General features: G+C 39.6%; 1 protein-coding gene across 2 annotated transcripts in view; it reads left to right on the forward strand.

The window, feature by feature from the left end:
* Positions 1–1,011: 1,011 nt before the first annotated feature.
* Positions 1,012–17,208, forward strand: part of traf4a (tnf receptor-associated factor 4a) — a 33,077-nt gene continuing 16,880 nt past the window's right edge. The window contains exon 1 of one of the 2 annotated variants that reach the window (XM_041994745.1): positions 1,012–1,535. In XM_041994745.1, the coding sequence (XP_041850679.1) occupies positions 1,393–1,535 (143 nt within the window). In that variant the 5' untranslated portion in view covers positions 1,012–1,392. Of the gene's footprint in view, positions 1,536–6,918; positions 7,387–17,208 lie in introns of those variants that run through there. The other variant, XM_041994746.1, reaches the window with a different exon arrangement.

A 17,208-nucleotide genomic window follows, 5' to 3' on the forward strand; every position in this document is an offset into this window, starting at 1 on the left:
ATGAAAATGAGAGCAATATTAGGGAAAACTCTGTAATACATGTGTTTTTCATATTTTCTTAGGTAGAGCAAAATACAAATGAGCATTAAAAGCTTTCAGCATGTGAGAAACAGCTAAGTGCTAGTGTAAGTTTGATTTATCAAAGAGTGATTGTTAGACTGAATGGTGTGTTTAACCGTGATCGGAAATATAAATATTAAACAGGCAGTAATTCGTATTTAAAGTAGTGAGCTTGAAATGAATAACAACCACTCTGAGTAACAGCTCCACTTATTATCCTCTACTTTGCTTAGTAACACTGTAGATTAACATTTGTTGTCATTATTGTTATTATTACTACAATCAAGTTTGTTATTTAATTGTTATACTTCTTTTCCTGGAAAGTGATCTGATGTTATTCATTGCAGACACCTTTTGTGCGGAGATGGCCTTGTTGCCATTGTTGTCCCGTCTGATGATGTAATGGTGATGTAATCCTGTGGCAATACAGCAGGTGAAAATGATCCAGATGTGTGGATGTAGACTTTGCTGCATATAATCCACACCATGTCCAGGTGTTTGCTTGTTTTTGCTTTTATTTTTGCTATAACTGAGAAAGTAAGCCAGGAGTAGATTTCATGTTCAAAGATTTAATCTTTGCATGAACCACGAAGATGAACATTCAGTGTGTGTGCAGCTTTACCAGCAGAGGGCATCTTTCACCCTCTGTAGGCCTCTTTGAGATCTGTTTTCATTTATCTGAAATCTACATTATAAAATCAGTCCTGACTTCTCTAACAGGGACTGCTTAAAAACAATAAATAATTAAAAAAATGTTATTTTCAAACACTTTCTCTTAACAATGGCATTTATCTGGGGGGGAGTAAATGTCACATGTGAGCATTAAGGACAATACACATCTCACTGAGGCTATAGCAGCTGGACAAAAGCCTAATGAAAAGATCCGTAAAGGGACATCAGAGGGATAAAATGGTTAAAGGAACATCTTAGCTCCTCCTGCCTGGAGGAGGAGGAAGAGGAAGGAGGAGGCGGGGTCTGTGTGCCTAAACAGACAGAGGGTTTTACATTGTACTCAGTGTGTCAAGTCAGTCCAGCACACAGCAGTCAGAACAGCTCTGCTGGTCAAAACAAACCCCGTGGAGGGAGGATCGTTTCTGCAGCTGTCTTTGTTGGCATACGTCGCCGGGGCTGCCTGCAGGAGGAAGAGCTGCAGAGGACTCGTCTCCTATAAGCCCGATCGGTCGGTGGTGGAAGGAGGACGTGATATGAACCTTTCATCGGCTTAAACGGCAGCGCAGCCTAACAGCTCCGTGTGCAGGGGGGCACCGAGAGGACATTTACTCCTTTAACCTGAGAAAAAAAGGCCCGAGGAAAGCGACAGAACCAGCAGCCATGCCCGGCTTCGATTACAAGTTTCTGGAGAAACCGAAGAGACGGTTTCAGTGTCCGCTCTGCAGCAAGGCGATGCGGGAACCGGTCCAAGTATCCACCTGTGGACACCGGTTCTGTGACACCTGTCTGCAAGAATTCCTGAGGTATGGTGTATGGTGATGTGTTTGTTTATGTGTTTGTGCACGAACGCAGAGATCCACCTCTCTGCAGGCGATACTGGACACTGCAGCTCTGCCTGATCTAGTTTCGGTCGAGCCTCAGTAAATAAAGGATGTGTAGGCGTGTCCTGCTCACCTTTCATCAGTTGGCTTGACATTAATTTTAGTCTTTTGTGGCGCTGCTGCTCGAGCACTGACATGAGGCCTGGAAAACATCGGCTGATGTGAGCCCTAATTTCATGTGTTCCTCTGCATGTTCAGTAACAAGAAACAAAAAATAGCATGTCATATCTAGGAAGAAATGATTGCTTTGGCAGATTACTTCATTTAATATAATTTTTAGGTTGAGGTGATTTAGAGTTCATATCTCTTGTGTTGTGGAGATTGTGTCCTGCAGAGGGCCTCTGTCTCCTCATGTTTTTGCCTGAGGGTGGCTTAGTTGGTGTGTCTGTGTGTTAGGAGTCTGACCTGAGTCCAGGATTACACAGCTCTTCACTGGTGTCAGTCAGTGCCCCAGGGGCACACCGAGGGACCTTTCAGTCAGAGGTCAGAAGTAGTAGTAGCTGAAGAGACCTCCTCACCTCCTAATCTGCTCAACACTGAAGTCTGTGTTGAGAGTCGTACAAAGACAGTCTTTGTTTAGTTGTTTTTAAGATAAAATGAGAATTAGTGACAGTTCTATGTTTTAAGGACACTTGTTTTACAGCAGATTTGTAAACAGTTTACCTGTAATGTCCAGGTTGATACACTACAGCATCACTTTGTCCAGCAGTCCATCTTTCTGTGGATGGAGTTCACGTGACTTCTGATTTATATCTCAGTCTGGAAGTTTTAGGGCATTAAATCACAGCTGTCAGCTTGGATTTTCTTCTGTCTGAATAGATACTCTGTATTGTTATTTAAACTCTTCAGTGCCGTCTTGTTTAATTTGTAAGACTTTGTTTTTTTTTTTTGTTTTTTTTTTTACTAGAAGCTAGATTGTTATTAGATTTTATGATTTGTGACATTCTCCTTGTTTGTGCAGCCTAAGCCTAAGCTCTGAATCACAGATCAGATAAGAAAGTGGATTTACTGTTTGTCATGTTCAACAATTTATTGATTCAGGATAAAAAAAAAAAAAAAAAAGAAAATAAATCTGCTCCTGTTTTCATATCAAACTATTTGTTAATGTAGTTTTACAAATAAAACTACCCCAGAATGTCAAGTTTCTCCAGTTTTTCTTGTTTTATGTAATTTAACATTATCTTTTTAATTAAAAGACATTTGAAGAAATCATTTTGAACTTGGGCAAGTTTACAGAATTTTCTAGAAACATGTTTTAGTAAAAATACGTTTTAATGAACAACTGCAGCATGTTAACTGCAGGTGAAGTAGATCACGTGGGATTTGTAAGACCGCTCATAAGTTGTGAATGAAAGTAAATCCTTTTTATGCGCAGAAAGACCCACCAGACCGTTGAGTTTATGTTACAGAGTTCACATCAGGGGGAAACAGCTGCTAAGTTGTACACATCACATGTGTTAACATCATCTCTAAACTTCAGTGGTGATATGGAAAGATAAAAAAAAAAAAAAAAAAAAACTGACAAAGGCATTGACTGCCTGCAGATTTTAGTTGTAATTTAATGTCACATTTTAGTGGTTATAATTCATTTAAGAGTAATAAATCTTCTGTTTCTTTATTTTACTACATTGAATTCATCTTAGCTCTGGCAGATCTGCAGTTTCCATTGACTTTTAGCTTTTAAACTTTAACACGCTTTAAATGAGATCTTAAAATGTCTTCAGTTTCATATGATGCAATGTGAAGTCACTGAAGGGTTTTCATCAAAAACCTTAGCTGCTTTCAGGAAAGAGGACTATCCTACTTAGAGATTTTCCTCTCTGCTTTCCTGCGTCAGAGAAAGTCTGCTGGTGGGTACATGCTGTGAATACATTAGTTAGTCGTGAGTTCCTGGTTTGCAGTGTTTTGAGTCATCAGGAAGCCTCTTCTGGCTTACTAAACAGCCGCAAATTGCATCTGGATGAAATGAAAAGACTGAACAAAAAGAGCGAAGGAGGAACAGTGCTCCCTGCTGATCAATGCGTTCAGTCCGACGCTTTGTCTGCCTCATCCCGCCCGCCTCTGTGCTCTTCCTCCAGTTAGAGCTCCTTTTTTCACTCCCACACACAAACTGAATTTACAGTTTCATAACTTCTAAAAGGTTTGAGTTGAATAACTTCATGTTTGTGTGTAGCAGTGACTTGACGACAGATGTGAATAGTATTTTTCCTCATCTGGTTGTACACGACCTGAAGACTCCAGGCAGGATGTTAAATACAACTCTTAGATGAAGAAGCTTAGTTCTAACCTTTGGTCTCATCAATACCTAATAGCACCTTACAGTTCTTATAGGCCATTGATAAAGACAACATTTGGGTTGTCAAACTGTACCTTAGTAATTATATAATTTGACCACTTACAGACACTTAAAACTCCTTATTGATTACTTATTTATAGCTATACTTTATAAAACACTTAGTCATTAATATTTAAAGTCATAAAGAGTCAGATTCAATGGCTAATGTTCTTTTTTTAATTTTCAACACACATCTTACTGACTATCTGACTTTATGGTTAAAATTCTTTATTTACAGCTGAACAGCATCTATAACAATAGTTGAACTAGTTAACAAATCATTGATTAGGATTTTTAACATCTATAACTGAAGACAAGTTTGCTATAACTTTTCATAAAGAGAATTAAAAATTAAAATTCTAATGATAACATAGAAATGTTTATATAGGTAGAGAAGTCTTTATTGCAAAGCACATGTAGATAAAAGCCTAAATGAGCATTAAAATCAGCAGCCGACTGCATTTCAGCAGCTCTTCTGTCCTCGTGGATGCTGACAGAAACAATTGGCCGGCTGTGTCCTCACCTCTTTAATTAACAGAGTGTGCCAATTGAGGCCATCAAGCGTGTCTTTTGTGAGCAGAGTTCAAGTTTATTGAAGCTGACACACAGCAGTTAGCTAATGCTTTGCCCATTGTGCAACTGGGTTGATCCTCTTTCTCAGTTATTGTTGAGGGCTATGTAACGTCAAGTCCGGGCTTGCCAGTCTAACCAACCCACAGTCACAGAAATGGCCCTCATTTCCGTTTCATACACAAGAATCCTGCTGTTTGACATTGCAGTGTGAATCATTCTTTCTCAATAAGTATTTTAGGTGTCACATTTACATGTTAACAGCTGGTTTCCTTGATGCATCAAAATTCCACACAACAAATGACCATAAAAACATATTTAGATGTTATAACAGTTATAACCTCATCATTCACTGTCTATAAGTCAGCCATCACTTTTCATGATAACCCCCATATTATATAGTGAGTATATGAATGCTGTTTTTTTATTAGTTACTTTAAATGCTCAACAAAGAGGGTTTAAGTGTTTTTGAAGGGTTAATCTTGTAGTTTTGCTTCAAAAGTGTCTGAGCAGCACTCAAGGAAACGCATGAATTGTTCTCGCTTTACCATGTCGACTGCCTCTGTTAGCATGTGATGCTGATAGGCTGTGTTTCCGCCTGGGGAGGAATGTGCAGCAGCAGCAGTCTTGGAGGCTGCCCTATCCTCTAAGCGAGAGTCATGGGGTAAAAGCAGGCCTGCCCTGCAGCCTTAACACTCTCTGCAGTCAAATATGAGTCACATGCTCCAGCAGCTCAGTGCTTGCTGATCAGGCCAGGCCTTTGTTCTACCTACTCTGCCTTTCTAATAAAGGACAATCAATACTTAATAGCAGGGCTTAGCACTGTGCCACATACCCCAGGCTTGTCAGCCTTGGCTCTCCTGAGCCACAGTGTGACAGTGGTGCCTCAGTGGGGATGATGCAGTGCAGCTTCATGGCCATGACAGCGGTGTAATTGGTTTGTTCGGCTCAGGAGCCTCTTCCTACAGGCCTCCACGCAGTTGTACTATGTGACTGCTAACCTCCCTGGAGTCACATGGAACTCCAAACTGGGCTAATGTGACAATTTTTCACTGCCCGATTATTCGCTGTCCTAAAACCAGAGGGATGATTTTTGTAATAACGGGCCATTATTCATTTCAACTGTGACACATTCTCTGTGTGCAATGCAAGTTTTCCTCCCCTCACTGATGTAGGTGTTATTCACTTTTCCTGCGCTCCCACACATTTACTGTCTGATGCAGACGTGCTGCAGCCGAACGCCTTCTCTATTCCGGTTCGTCCACCAGCATCTGTCTGTTTCAGTTTGTAGGAGTTAAGAAGAAGAAATTTAAAAAGTCACCTTTTGTGACCTTTTCATTAAGATATTACATATTTATTACCGTGAGTACAGCATAAAAGGAGCTTTTCAAATGTTTTGCCTTGTCTAAGAACAGGCATGAAAGCAAGAAATCCCCAGTGCAGAGCTTAGCTTCGTCATTGGAGATTTAATAACTGATAATTTGCAAAACAATAAACCATTTTAGCACTTAAATCAAAAGGTCTGTTTATTAAAAGCCACTTGACAGTTGCGTAAGTCATCCATCTATTTTGTATTTCTCTGCAGGTTTTTCTCAAAAATAAACTCCTTGTTTAAACTTCCTTCTTATCAATTGAACGAATTAATAGAGATTTTGCAGCAAATGTAGTGTTTGTCCCTTTTTGCTAAGACTAACAAGAGAAGACTGATACTTCTTATGTTTGCATATGAAGCTACAGCTACACAAAGCCTCTTAAGTCCCAAATAAAGACTGAAAACAAGGGACAACAGCCGCCTTGCTTTTGCGGATCAGAGTGATGTATAGAAAGGCTCTCAGGGTGTTCTTAAAGGGCTAAATGGAGCTGTGTTGCATTAGCTCTCAGTGTTGCGTATAAGTCTGCCACTTGAGGCAGCTGGGGTTTTGTGTCTCTGTTGGTATCTGTATCTAAATGGGAGCAAAGCCATGGATGGCCCATGAAAGACTGCACTCTTATTGCCATTCCCGCCCCTCTGTCCCCATCACAGAGACATTCACAGACTCTGCAGGTGTTCCAAGGCTGCACAGGCGTCCTGAATTCAGATCCGGAAAGTTTGGGGGGCACTTCGGTGCTCCATCCTTCTTGGACACAGAGAGATGTTGTGTTTAGTTGTGTGAAAGTGCTCAGGCCTCCACTCTGCACTTTGGGATCTGTGAAGGCCTCTCATAGGCGGCTGCAACCAACATACTTGGGGTGACAGAGCTGGAAACAGCCCAGTAAATCTTAACACATCAATGAAAAGAAAAGACAGTTCACCCTGTGGAGCAAGACACACGCTGAGATGAAAGATGCCTCAGCATAGAGCAGCATTTGTCTTAGATGTTGGTGCTCTTCACACAGACTGAATTTACCTGTTAAGTCAATAAAAATGCACCAGGTACTGTAGCACTGTGCCACCCACTTTTTTATCATTCTGGAGTGAGTTACGAAATGTTTCTGAACTTTGCACATCATCACATTGCTGGACTTTGAAATAATCATTACATGAAAAGTCACTGATCTTTAAAGTTTAACATTAGCAATGTTTATTTCCTGAATAACAGAAATAAAGTTCAGCTGCAGCCAGAGGGAAGAATATGCACTTAACTCATACAGTTTTCTTCAATTTGCTCTTATCTGGGCTAGAGCTGCAACGGCAGAGTGGTCCTATTATTATGCTTTATTCATCCATTTGTGTGGGGGTGTTAGAAATAATGATCATATTTTCTTGCCATATTCATTCAATTTAATGTTTGCAGAACCTATAAAAACTCATTATGTAACTGAGAAAGTTTGAGAATGTGATCTAAACAAACAACAGGAAACACCATCAGATAACAGCATGTTTAAAAGGTAAGGAAATTAATGTTTATAGCAATTACACATGTTTAGACATCTAACTATTTCTAAGTATGGGCTTGAAAGGCTGCATGTGATTTTTGTTTACTTGATGAAACCCAATTTTCTTGTAAAAAAAAAAAAAAAAAAAAACTTTTCTCAGCATGGTTTGAGTTAAAGAAAACTAAACAAGTGCAGCAGAGTGATGAACAAATTGCAGAAGTTTTTTACTTCTTGTCTCGGACTCATAGATAGACATTGGCCAGCTTGTTTCAGGATTAGATGTTTGTCTCCTGAGAGGAAGCTGAGAGGCTTTGCAGATGCAGCTGTGATGACACCATCGCTCTGACTGTTTTACACAGCTGCAAAGGGCCCTCCAACTCTAAAAGATGGCATTAGCAGACTCGTTTTGTGACAGCTGTTTGGATGTAAAGAAACAAAAGGGAACACTTGTCAGGTTGAAACTCAAAGGATATGGAGGCTCACTTCAGACTCTAATGTGCATTAGCCTCTCATGTTCTCAATGCTATCCCTTTAGGTGGCATCATCTGCCGCTATGAGGGCTTTATTAGCGACAGGCAGCTCAGACTGCTCTCCTCATCTTGGAAAGGCTCCCCAAACTGAGTTTAGTGAAGCATCCAGGAGAGTTCATTGTAGATGTGCACCTGACTGACTTCACAGCGGTGTTCTCCTGCTGTTAGTGGTATGTCAGCCTTAAGATGAACGTAATTTGTGGTTTACAGAAGGTGATTCAACTTCCACACCTGAGTGACTTCAGTCTGCCCAACAACTTGACTTTACATGCATGCAGTGCAATATATTTTTTCTAAGAAAACACATTAAGTAACTTAGTGTACTTTTGGGTTATGATTTAGTTTTCAGTCATTCATCATCAAGTGTATCTGATGGGTGGTCTAAAACACTATTCTTTGGATGACTTAATTTCCTTTTTTTTTATCCCCCTAAACCCTGGCATGCTAAGTTAAAGATGCAGTTAAAAGTACATATAATGATTTTGATGTTGTGGACACAGAAGGTACATTTTACAGCTGTGTGATTAATGTAAATTTTATGTAAAGAGTTACTCATCATTGTGTAGAATGTTGTCTGTTCACTTTCATGATAATATTAAGCCGTGGAAGGTTGTATCTACAGTGCTGATGTATTATTACAAATAAATGTAACTTTGTATTAGTGCTGCTTCAGTAGATGTCTTAAAATATACACCTCTAAAATGTAAATTACTCTTCTTTTAGACTATAGTTTCAGTGAATTAGGTATTGTCTGTTAAACTGAAGATAATTAAGGCAATCAGAAACTGTTAACCTGTGCTGTGTGATTCACAGCACTGGTTCTCACGCAGTATGAGAAATTCAATTCACTTGTGTCAGATCAATCAGGAGATTATGTTAGAACCATAGGCAGTCATGTCACTGCCCATGTATCTTATGTACTCAGAGAACTCTAGAAGTACAATGTTCGTTGTGTTTTTGAGTCATCAACTTCTTCATCTGCCTGTATCCCCTGAGCATCTTTAATATTTTCTAGCTAAATGCAGTCAACAGAGCAGCTCATCTTGCTGTAAGAACTTGGAAACTTTATACTGCAACGCAGCTGGGTTCTCATAAGAGTCATGAAAGAATCCATCTTGGACCATTCACTAATTTAAACTGCCTGATTTCAGCTGTAAAGACAGGCTACAATGGCAGCTCCTGAAAAGATTAGTGCAGATGCCTCTTCAGCTTTATTTTGATCAGAAATGAGCCTGAAATTGAATTGAATAGGGAGAATAAAAGCAACACTTTACTTCTGAATGAAGGTAAAAAGTACTTGTCCTTTTCTAAATATGAATGTTATTCATGATTTTGTGTGACAAATCATCTAGTTCTTCAGATTTATAGAAACATGAATTACTCTATCATAACTCAAACGGAACATGGGCAGAGCTGTGAAAACATTTCTCATAAAGGGAGTTGGGTTTGTCCTACTGCTGGTTATAGATTTATGTCAGAATAAAACATCAGCTTTAATTTGTGCAGCCCTTTATGAGTCAGATCTGGACATGCCTCGACTTGTTCCCATCTATAAGACCTCCTTTAAAGTGAAGCCTGCAGCCTTTTTGGCCAAAAAAAAGTGCAAAACATTCCAGCTATGCAGCGAAGCACCTTACCCTTGGCTCAGTGAGCATGCTGGGACCGAGCTGCTCAGCCCAGCCCTGCTGCTGGAACACAGCCAATTGGCCCAGATCTGGAACACATGGCTAGTGCTCACACGTGCTCGGGTATGCATGCTATGTGAAGCAGCTCAGACAAAGGTGTGTTTATCATAAAGCATGCATGTTCTGCCTGTTCCAACCGCTACAGCAAACAACATGCGAGTGAGGCTTGTAACGAGCACATTGTTTTTGGCGTTAATGACTGATTTTAGGGTTCAGCAGCAGATATTTTACAGTTTGAGTTTTCAGCACTCAGCCTGCCGACATCTGCTCTCTATTATGCTAATTGACTCCTCCCTTTTAGAGCATGTTTGTCTTGTGCACAGGTCACTGAGCAGAGCCAATGCGCATGCATCGACACACATGTTTAAACTCCCACAGAAATTATTCCAGCTTTCTGCTTAAAGCTTCAAAACTGGAAATCACACATGGTTAGTGCAGTCAGATGCCATGGAGCCCACATTTGGTCACTGATTAGTATAGATTAAGTAAAAGATAAGCTTCTCACATGTGAGTATTCCCCCCGTTTTTGCCATAATATGGTAATAAGCTGAACATGTGTCAGTTTTGGTTTGATGGTCAGACAACTGAAAGCTTTATTCAGGCATCGCATTGGGCTTTAAGGAATTGTAACAGACATTACTCACTAGTTTACATCTGAAATAATTATTAAAAAAAAAAAAACAATTGGATGATTAATGAAATTATAATTAAATTTAGATATCTGGTAGTTGCAGTCAAATAACCACATTTATGACATCAGCTTGAGTTTTCAGTCAGGAACTGAACTTCTAAATACTTTGATTTCTTAGATTTTTTATGTTACTCAAATCTAACTCGAAATGGAAATGATGTCGACTCGTTTTAGGGAACTTATGTACCACAAGTGGGAAAAGTGTTCTAATGGTGCTTTTCTTCTGAAGCATATTCTACCCATACACTTGAGCACCCACTTCAACTTAATCGTCCGTGTTTGTATCAGAGAATTGTCTGGGCCCTGCAGTGGTTTCTGAGGTGACAGACCGGTATGTGAGGAATCTGTGTCCGAGGTCTGACAGCAGGGCAGCTGGAGCGGAGAGCGTGGGGAATTGGCCGACTTGCTGCAGAGGCACCTGTCCTCAGTGAAAGGCTTCTCTGTGGAGCCAAACAGGTGTCTGCAGAGCAGTTAAGCCTTTCACTTGAAGCAAACACACTGAATTATAGTCATTTATCCTTAGAGGCCTTCATCAATGTTAAGGTCATTGGCCAGTTGGCTTTCCGCCTTCCTTTTTATTTATTTATTTTTCTCAGTGAAGAAGGCTTCCTTCCTGCCAAGGTTCCTCCGTCCTTCTCCTCTCAGCTGGTGGTGTTTATTGTGTCGGTCCTTTAACCAAGCAGCTCAATGACTCCGTTGTTGTGCCTCAGGATCTCACTTTCTGACATGTCAACGCGGCATTGATGCTCCGACCCTCCTTCTTCCTCCCTCTAAACTGCAGATTCCTTGAAAGGGCAGCGCAGGAAGTTGCTCTGTCAGGTGCACGTCCGGATGGATTGGTAACCTCATGCAGGATGAAGGAGCGCTTGTTTTCCAGACTTAATTGACCAACCAAGAAAATGAAACGGGATCAGCTGACTGAAGAAGAAGATTAACAAGGGGTTCATTTCCCTTTAGAACAAATTATTATTTTTTCTTACTTTATTCAACAATTGACTTTTTTAATTAAGGTCTCACTTGACTTACTGTTTAGTTTGGAAAGCAGTTTGAAATGTAACATCACAGTAAACAGAAAATGCACAAAAGAGGAGCTTGAATTTCTTTTATTCTTACTGAAAAACATTTTTGCACAGCACCTAACAGATCACAGCAGCCTTCTTCTTATGCAGCTAACTTAAAAACAAAACAAAACAAACAAAAAAAAAACATTAGAAGGAGAATGATTAAGTTGTAGTAATGACAGCAGTGCAAGTTAGGATATATCTTACAAAAATGAAGTATTTCATCTTTGCATCAAGGATTTATCATTGTAAGAGATGGGTGACATCTCTGTTTCTAGATAATCCCATTGCTTTTTTTATTCAACAGAAGAAAAATCTTGTCATTTATCTCATTATTGCTCCTAGCAACATGGGCAGGTTGCAGAATTCATGCTTGGCAAACAATGCAGCTGAGGCGTTTTGAAACAAAGGACACGATTTGACGTCAGCACCTCAGCTCACTGAACAAAGAAACAGCATCCACATAGTGGAGAAGTGGACAATTGCAGGAGGTGCAGTTCAGAGTGGGAACACAGGCCACAAACACCCGGGGGTGGCTCTCTGTACTGCTTTCAGCTTCATCAGATCTAGTGATTAAAACTCAGACTGATAAGGAAAGCCTGGAGGCACAGTATGCTACTACGTCACCAGCTGATAAAACAAACAGTGAACGGGGCTTATTCATTTTTTGCAAATTAGGTATTTTGTCTGTGTGCACTCATACCTAAAAGCCCGCACTTTTCCACCTAGTTACCATGGACACTAAAGTACAGAGCTTAAAATTGTTGCCGTTGGTGATGTGCACACCTCTCAGGCCTGACTCTCAGTGATACAACAAGAAAAGGAGGATGAGGATGTGCAACATGGAGGAAGAGACCTGAGATAAGGGTGAGAAAGAAGAAAAGTTTTTAGATTTTCTGACTGAGAAAAACTGGAGTTACTTATGACACATCAGATTCACTGCTGTGATAACACTGAATCACAGCGAGGCAGGTTGCACTCCAGTTGCAATCCAGATCATTAACTGTGTAGTCTGCACCTTCCTCAGTCTGTCCTCACTGCTGACACTTCCCAGAAAAGCTAATGTGATGCATCAGTGAATATGCTTATCAGTTTCCCTGCATAAAGTCAGTGGTGTTGAGGCGTTAAAACTTTATGTCTTAATGATCCTGTAGGATGGGACTCCTCATCCTAGGCTAGTTAATGGATGTGTCACAATGGGAGTTTCTCATTGTTTCAAAGGTGGATTTGTGGTGTCTCACCAAAATAACTTCTTCACACAGAAAGGCACAGAAAAGCATTACAGACAACTTTTTTTCTTAAAATCTGAATGATGACAACAACGAACCTCAATTATGACAGAAGTGCCTTCAACTGTCCCAATGTGTCCTCTGCTCTTTAGCAGAAAGACAGCTGTTGGCGCTCTTTGGCCTCAGATCTGTAATTCATTTTTCAGGTCATCTACACATCAGCTAACAGATATAGATCTTTCCTCTGCTTCTGTATGGTGGATTATTGTTATGTTTTTATAAAAATTAGGGTTTATTTAATTAAAATTATTCACCATCAATGATGCACAACCAGTTTTCATTTCCTCATTACACCAGAAGAACTTTTCACAGGTCATTTCTTCAGTTGTAGATTCAGTGGTAATCAAATATTCATGGTATTAATGCTTTCACATCTCACCTTATCTATTAATATCTTATTTATTTATTTATTTTTGTCTGTAGTGGTCTTAATCAGTCAAGAAAGATAGAAGGGTAAGCAGAAATAGGCGGATGTCATGACATGCAGTAAATGGCCCTAGTTCAGGACTTGAATAGGGTTAGCTCTGTGGAAAACTTTCATCATCTGAATATAGACTAAGATTTTTCAGTTTTTATTCTAATACATGAGTCAAATTTGAAAACGTTCTGCTCCCTAATTTACACACCAGTTGAAATGGCATCATTTAATCACATTTTGCAGCATCCCATGGGCAACATTTGTGTAACTGCTAAATCTTTGATTGTAGATTGTTGCTTCATTTCCTTTCCCGGTGCACAGAGTGAATAGGTAAAGTTGATTAAAAGATCTGTTGTCCATTAGAAGAATTATCTGCAATGCCCACATGCTGCTGTAGCCTTCTGGAGACACAATAATGTAGTAATTAAGCAACAATAGTGTTTGTGGAGCGTCTGCTTCCACGATCTGATGCAAGAAATGACTGTAGTCTGTATTTCAGTCTGGATGCAGACTGTGTTGCTTCTCTCTCAAGTTGTTTGGAATTACTCTGCTCTGCATATTTTTAAGGAGCGTCAATCAGTCTGCTGTAAAAGAATAGTTGTAATTGAAGGGTGATGAGAGCTGTTTTTCTCTGAGGCGCTTTTCCCTTGGGTACACAGCAGATCTGCATGCAATGAAAACAACTGTCCTCTTTGTCTGCTGCGGGCTTTGGCATTGAGAGTCGACTCCATAATGAGCGTGCCAAAGACTTCTTTAACATATAAAATTAGATTTATGATGATAGTAATAGCCCATCCTCCCTTCCTCTGCTCCTGTGAGCTCATACATCTATAGGTGATTATAATAAAACTTAAGTTTTAAGTGTGCTTTGATTTAATGTCTCTCCTCTGGTGGCTAAATCTAAAATAAATTCTCTTTTAAGTTGACCTGTCCGTGTTGACTTCTGGTCTGGGTGAAACTGATCTTGATGGCTTTAAACTCATAAAACAAAATTCATGTAGAGCAAAAGGAGGTTGTTATGCAGGAATAATATCCTCGTAGTATCAGGTCATAAACTGCAGTATATTCCTCTTCTGTGTTCCTGAAGAAGTCAGTTAATTCACACTGAAAATGAAATTTGAATAGTTTAATTTGGGTAATAGCATAAATGATCTGACATTACTAATTATCTTTATATGTAAAATGTTTCTTTTTTTTTAATGGTTTCTAAATATCTTGTATAAATTACAATATCACAGATGTTTCATTAAAACTCACTTCAGTCTTAATTTACTGGAGTTTATCTCAGGTTGGATATCCTGCCTTCACACTTGAACAGTATCTGAACCTTTAAATCTTGAGTTAATCCATTTTAAATGTAAAGAACGGATTGCATATCTAGCATTTAAACCAGAGAAAGTACATTTAAAGCATATGTTTTATAATAGAAAATGCTTATCTCTGGATTTACTAAGCATTAACTTTCCAACCTCTCTGTGAACCAGCTGTCATTTGCTCTGAACAGCAACAAAATTAGCTCATTTGGGTGTTTATAAGAAAATATGAAATGGGTTAGAGTTTCAGAGGAAGATTGATATCACTTTGGCTGAATGTCGGGGTAACATTAGAGCTTGGAGCTTTATTTAATGTGGAGCATAAATGACCAGCCTGCCTTTGAATAAAGGCTTTCGTTCAGATTAAGCAAACAACACATTAAGTGGTTAGTTTGTGAGTATTAAAGGTGTTAGTAAGCAGATTGCAGACTGAGCCAAACTAGTTGTTTCTCCCAGTTTGTAGTCTTAACACTCATGGATAGCTTTAAAATACAAATATACTGTAAACATGTGCTGAAGAAGTAATGTTTAAATCTTGCTACTTCTTTTGTTTCATGTCTTTGTGCAAAGCTAAGCTAACTGTCGACTGCAGGTTCATACAACTTTCATGTCTGAATTTATCAGCATGTTTTTCAAATTTTACTTGAAGTTTCTGGTCATTAAAAGAGTGGAAATTCAGACAGTGGGGTAAAAGAATAACCTTAAACTCAACACCTACAAATGAGCAAGTATTGTATGCCTCATTGCTGCAGACATCACAGATTTTGACAGACAGCTTGTACAGTAGCTGGCAGCACGCTACCCCTTCCACACTTAATCTACGTTAGTGCTGATTTCATGCTGCACCTCTTGATAACTGTGACTCCAATAGCTGATTCATTAGTGCTGCTTAAAGAAAAAAAGTAGGTGACTGAGTCTGCTAATCCAGCTGAGTATGCATACAGTCAGTAGGCTACTTCTTCCAGTAGGCCTTGCAATGTATTAGCAGTCTCGGATCTGCTCATTTCATTGCAGGTGTTCAAGAGATTAGTGTTGCAGCACTGCAGCCCCTCAAAGCCACCCATCATTGCTGCAGACATTTTTTTTCTTCAGCATAAATCTGCCTCTGACGTGGAGTTAAAATTAGACTAGCCATCTGTGATTAAAGCAGCCAGAATTTACATGTGTGTGGAAAAAAAAATTATAGTGTGTGAGTTATTCCATTTTTTGCTAAATACCAGCCTTCTGTTGCTCTTCTGCAACTTTTGAATCCTCAAATTTGTGTGAAAGTGAGCAGTAAAAGGGAGAGTGAGGTGTTTCACACCGACTGCATCCATAAAAGCAGCTTTTAGGACTTCTTCGCAGACCTGTAGGTCTTCCTCACATGTGCCACATGTTAAAGCTCACAACTTTCCTTGATCTCCAGGTGCAGGCCCCCACCCACCCAGGCTGTGCACAAACCTCCCTTCAGCCAGATCAGATGTAAAGAGTCTCCTTTTAAGCTCTCCTTTCCTTTAATGTACATGGTGCAGGCCCTTGTCTGTGTGGGTATGCTTCCGATATGGTGGTCTCTATTCTTTTTTTTTTTTCTTTTCCCTGCAGTGTGTGTGAGGGGATGAGAATAACTACACTCATGCATGCATGAGCTCAGCTCTTCATGCAAATGATGGACCTTCTCTCGCTCAACCCCCAACCTGCACAATAAGATCAGGAGCAGTTAATGGAAGTGGATTGATTTTCTTATATTTTGTGCACACAACATATAATCTGGCGGAAGTTGACCAGGAAAACGGAAGGTTCTACAGCATTCTGTTCCCATCTATTCCCAAACCTTCTGAAAATGTTTTTTCAGGCTTTTTGGGACCCGTTAAGCTGTTCCTCATATTGTATAATATGTATTATGCAATGTAGCAGTGTCAAATACAATATGGGGCTGCACATCCATGAAGTAGAGACCTTGCAACTTACTAGATTGGCTTCTTTTAGACTTTCACAATGTATTAAATCTTAGAACAGTGGGCTTTTTTGGGGAGGGAGATTCTGAAAGAGGCAGCACCTCATATGTATGGTTTCAAACAGAACAGAGCATGACCTAAAGGGTGGTATAAATAACTTCTATCATATAAATAAGGATTTATTTGAGTAATTGTTCTCCAGTGAAGTTATACCATTAAAAAAAAAAAATAAAAAAAAAATAATGTGGCTCTGGGACTTAGCATAATTAAGTGACCTTGACATCCTAGTAAAGCTAACTAGCTCTTGCCTCTAACCTAATACATGATTGTCATAATAATTTTTCTCCCTCTTATATTTCTCTGAATCTTTAACAGCCTCTGGTGTAACAATATTCCACGTGTGAGTTAAAAGGAAGTCTTGAATTTATGATGGCTATAAATTCATAAAGTCAGCAGAGCCAAACTGAAGAGCTGGATTAGCACCTTCTGTTGTAACTGAGCCCTCGCTGAAATAGACTTCATGTCACAGCCCAATCATGCTGATGAAGGGAGACAGTGCAAGGGGATTATAACTTGTCGAAAGTGCTGTCTACCCTGCTCTCACACTTAAGAGTGGATTATAGAGTCTCACAGGCTTCTTTCAGCCTACAGATGGCTTCTGCTCCTTCTACTGACCCTCTGTGTATATACCCATCCTTCCTTCCTCTCCTCTTCTGAGGTTTTTTTAGCCAACTCACGCTCTGGCAGGTGGCTTTTTATCTATGGTTTGCTATCATGGCCGCATATAAGCTGCACTTCTGGCAACATTACGAGTCATCGTCATTTAAAACTGCACACAAAGTGACTGATTTTCTCTCATATTGGATATCTCTGTCCAGGAAATTTAGATCTGCTTTAAGGAAAGAACATGAAG

The sequence above is a fragment of the Melanotaenia boesemani genome, chromosome 9 (assembly GCF_017639745.1).
Source record: "Melanotaenia boesemani isolate fMelBoe1 chromosome 9, fMelBoe1.pri, whole genome shotgun sequence".
Lineage (NCBI taxonomy): Eukaryota > Metazoa > Chordata > Actinopteri > Atheriniformes > Melanotaeniidae > Melanotaenia > Melanotaenia boesemani.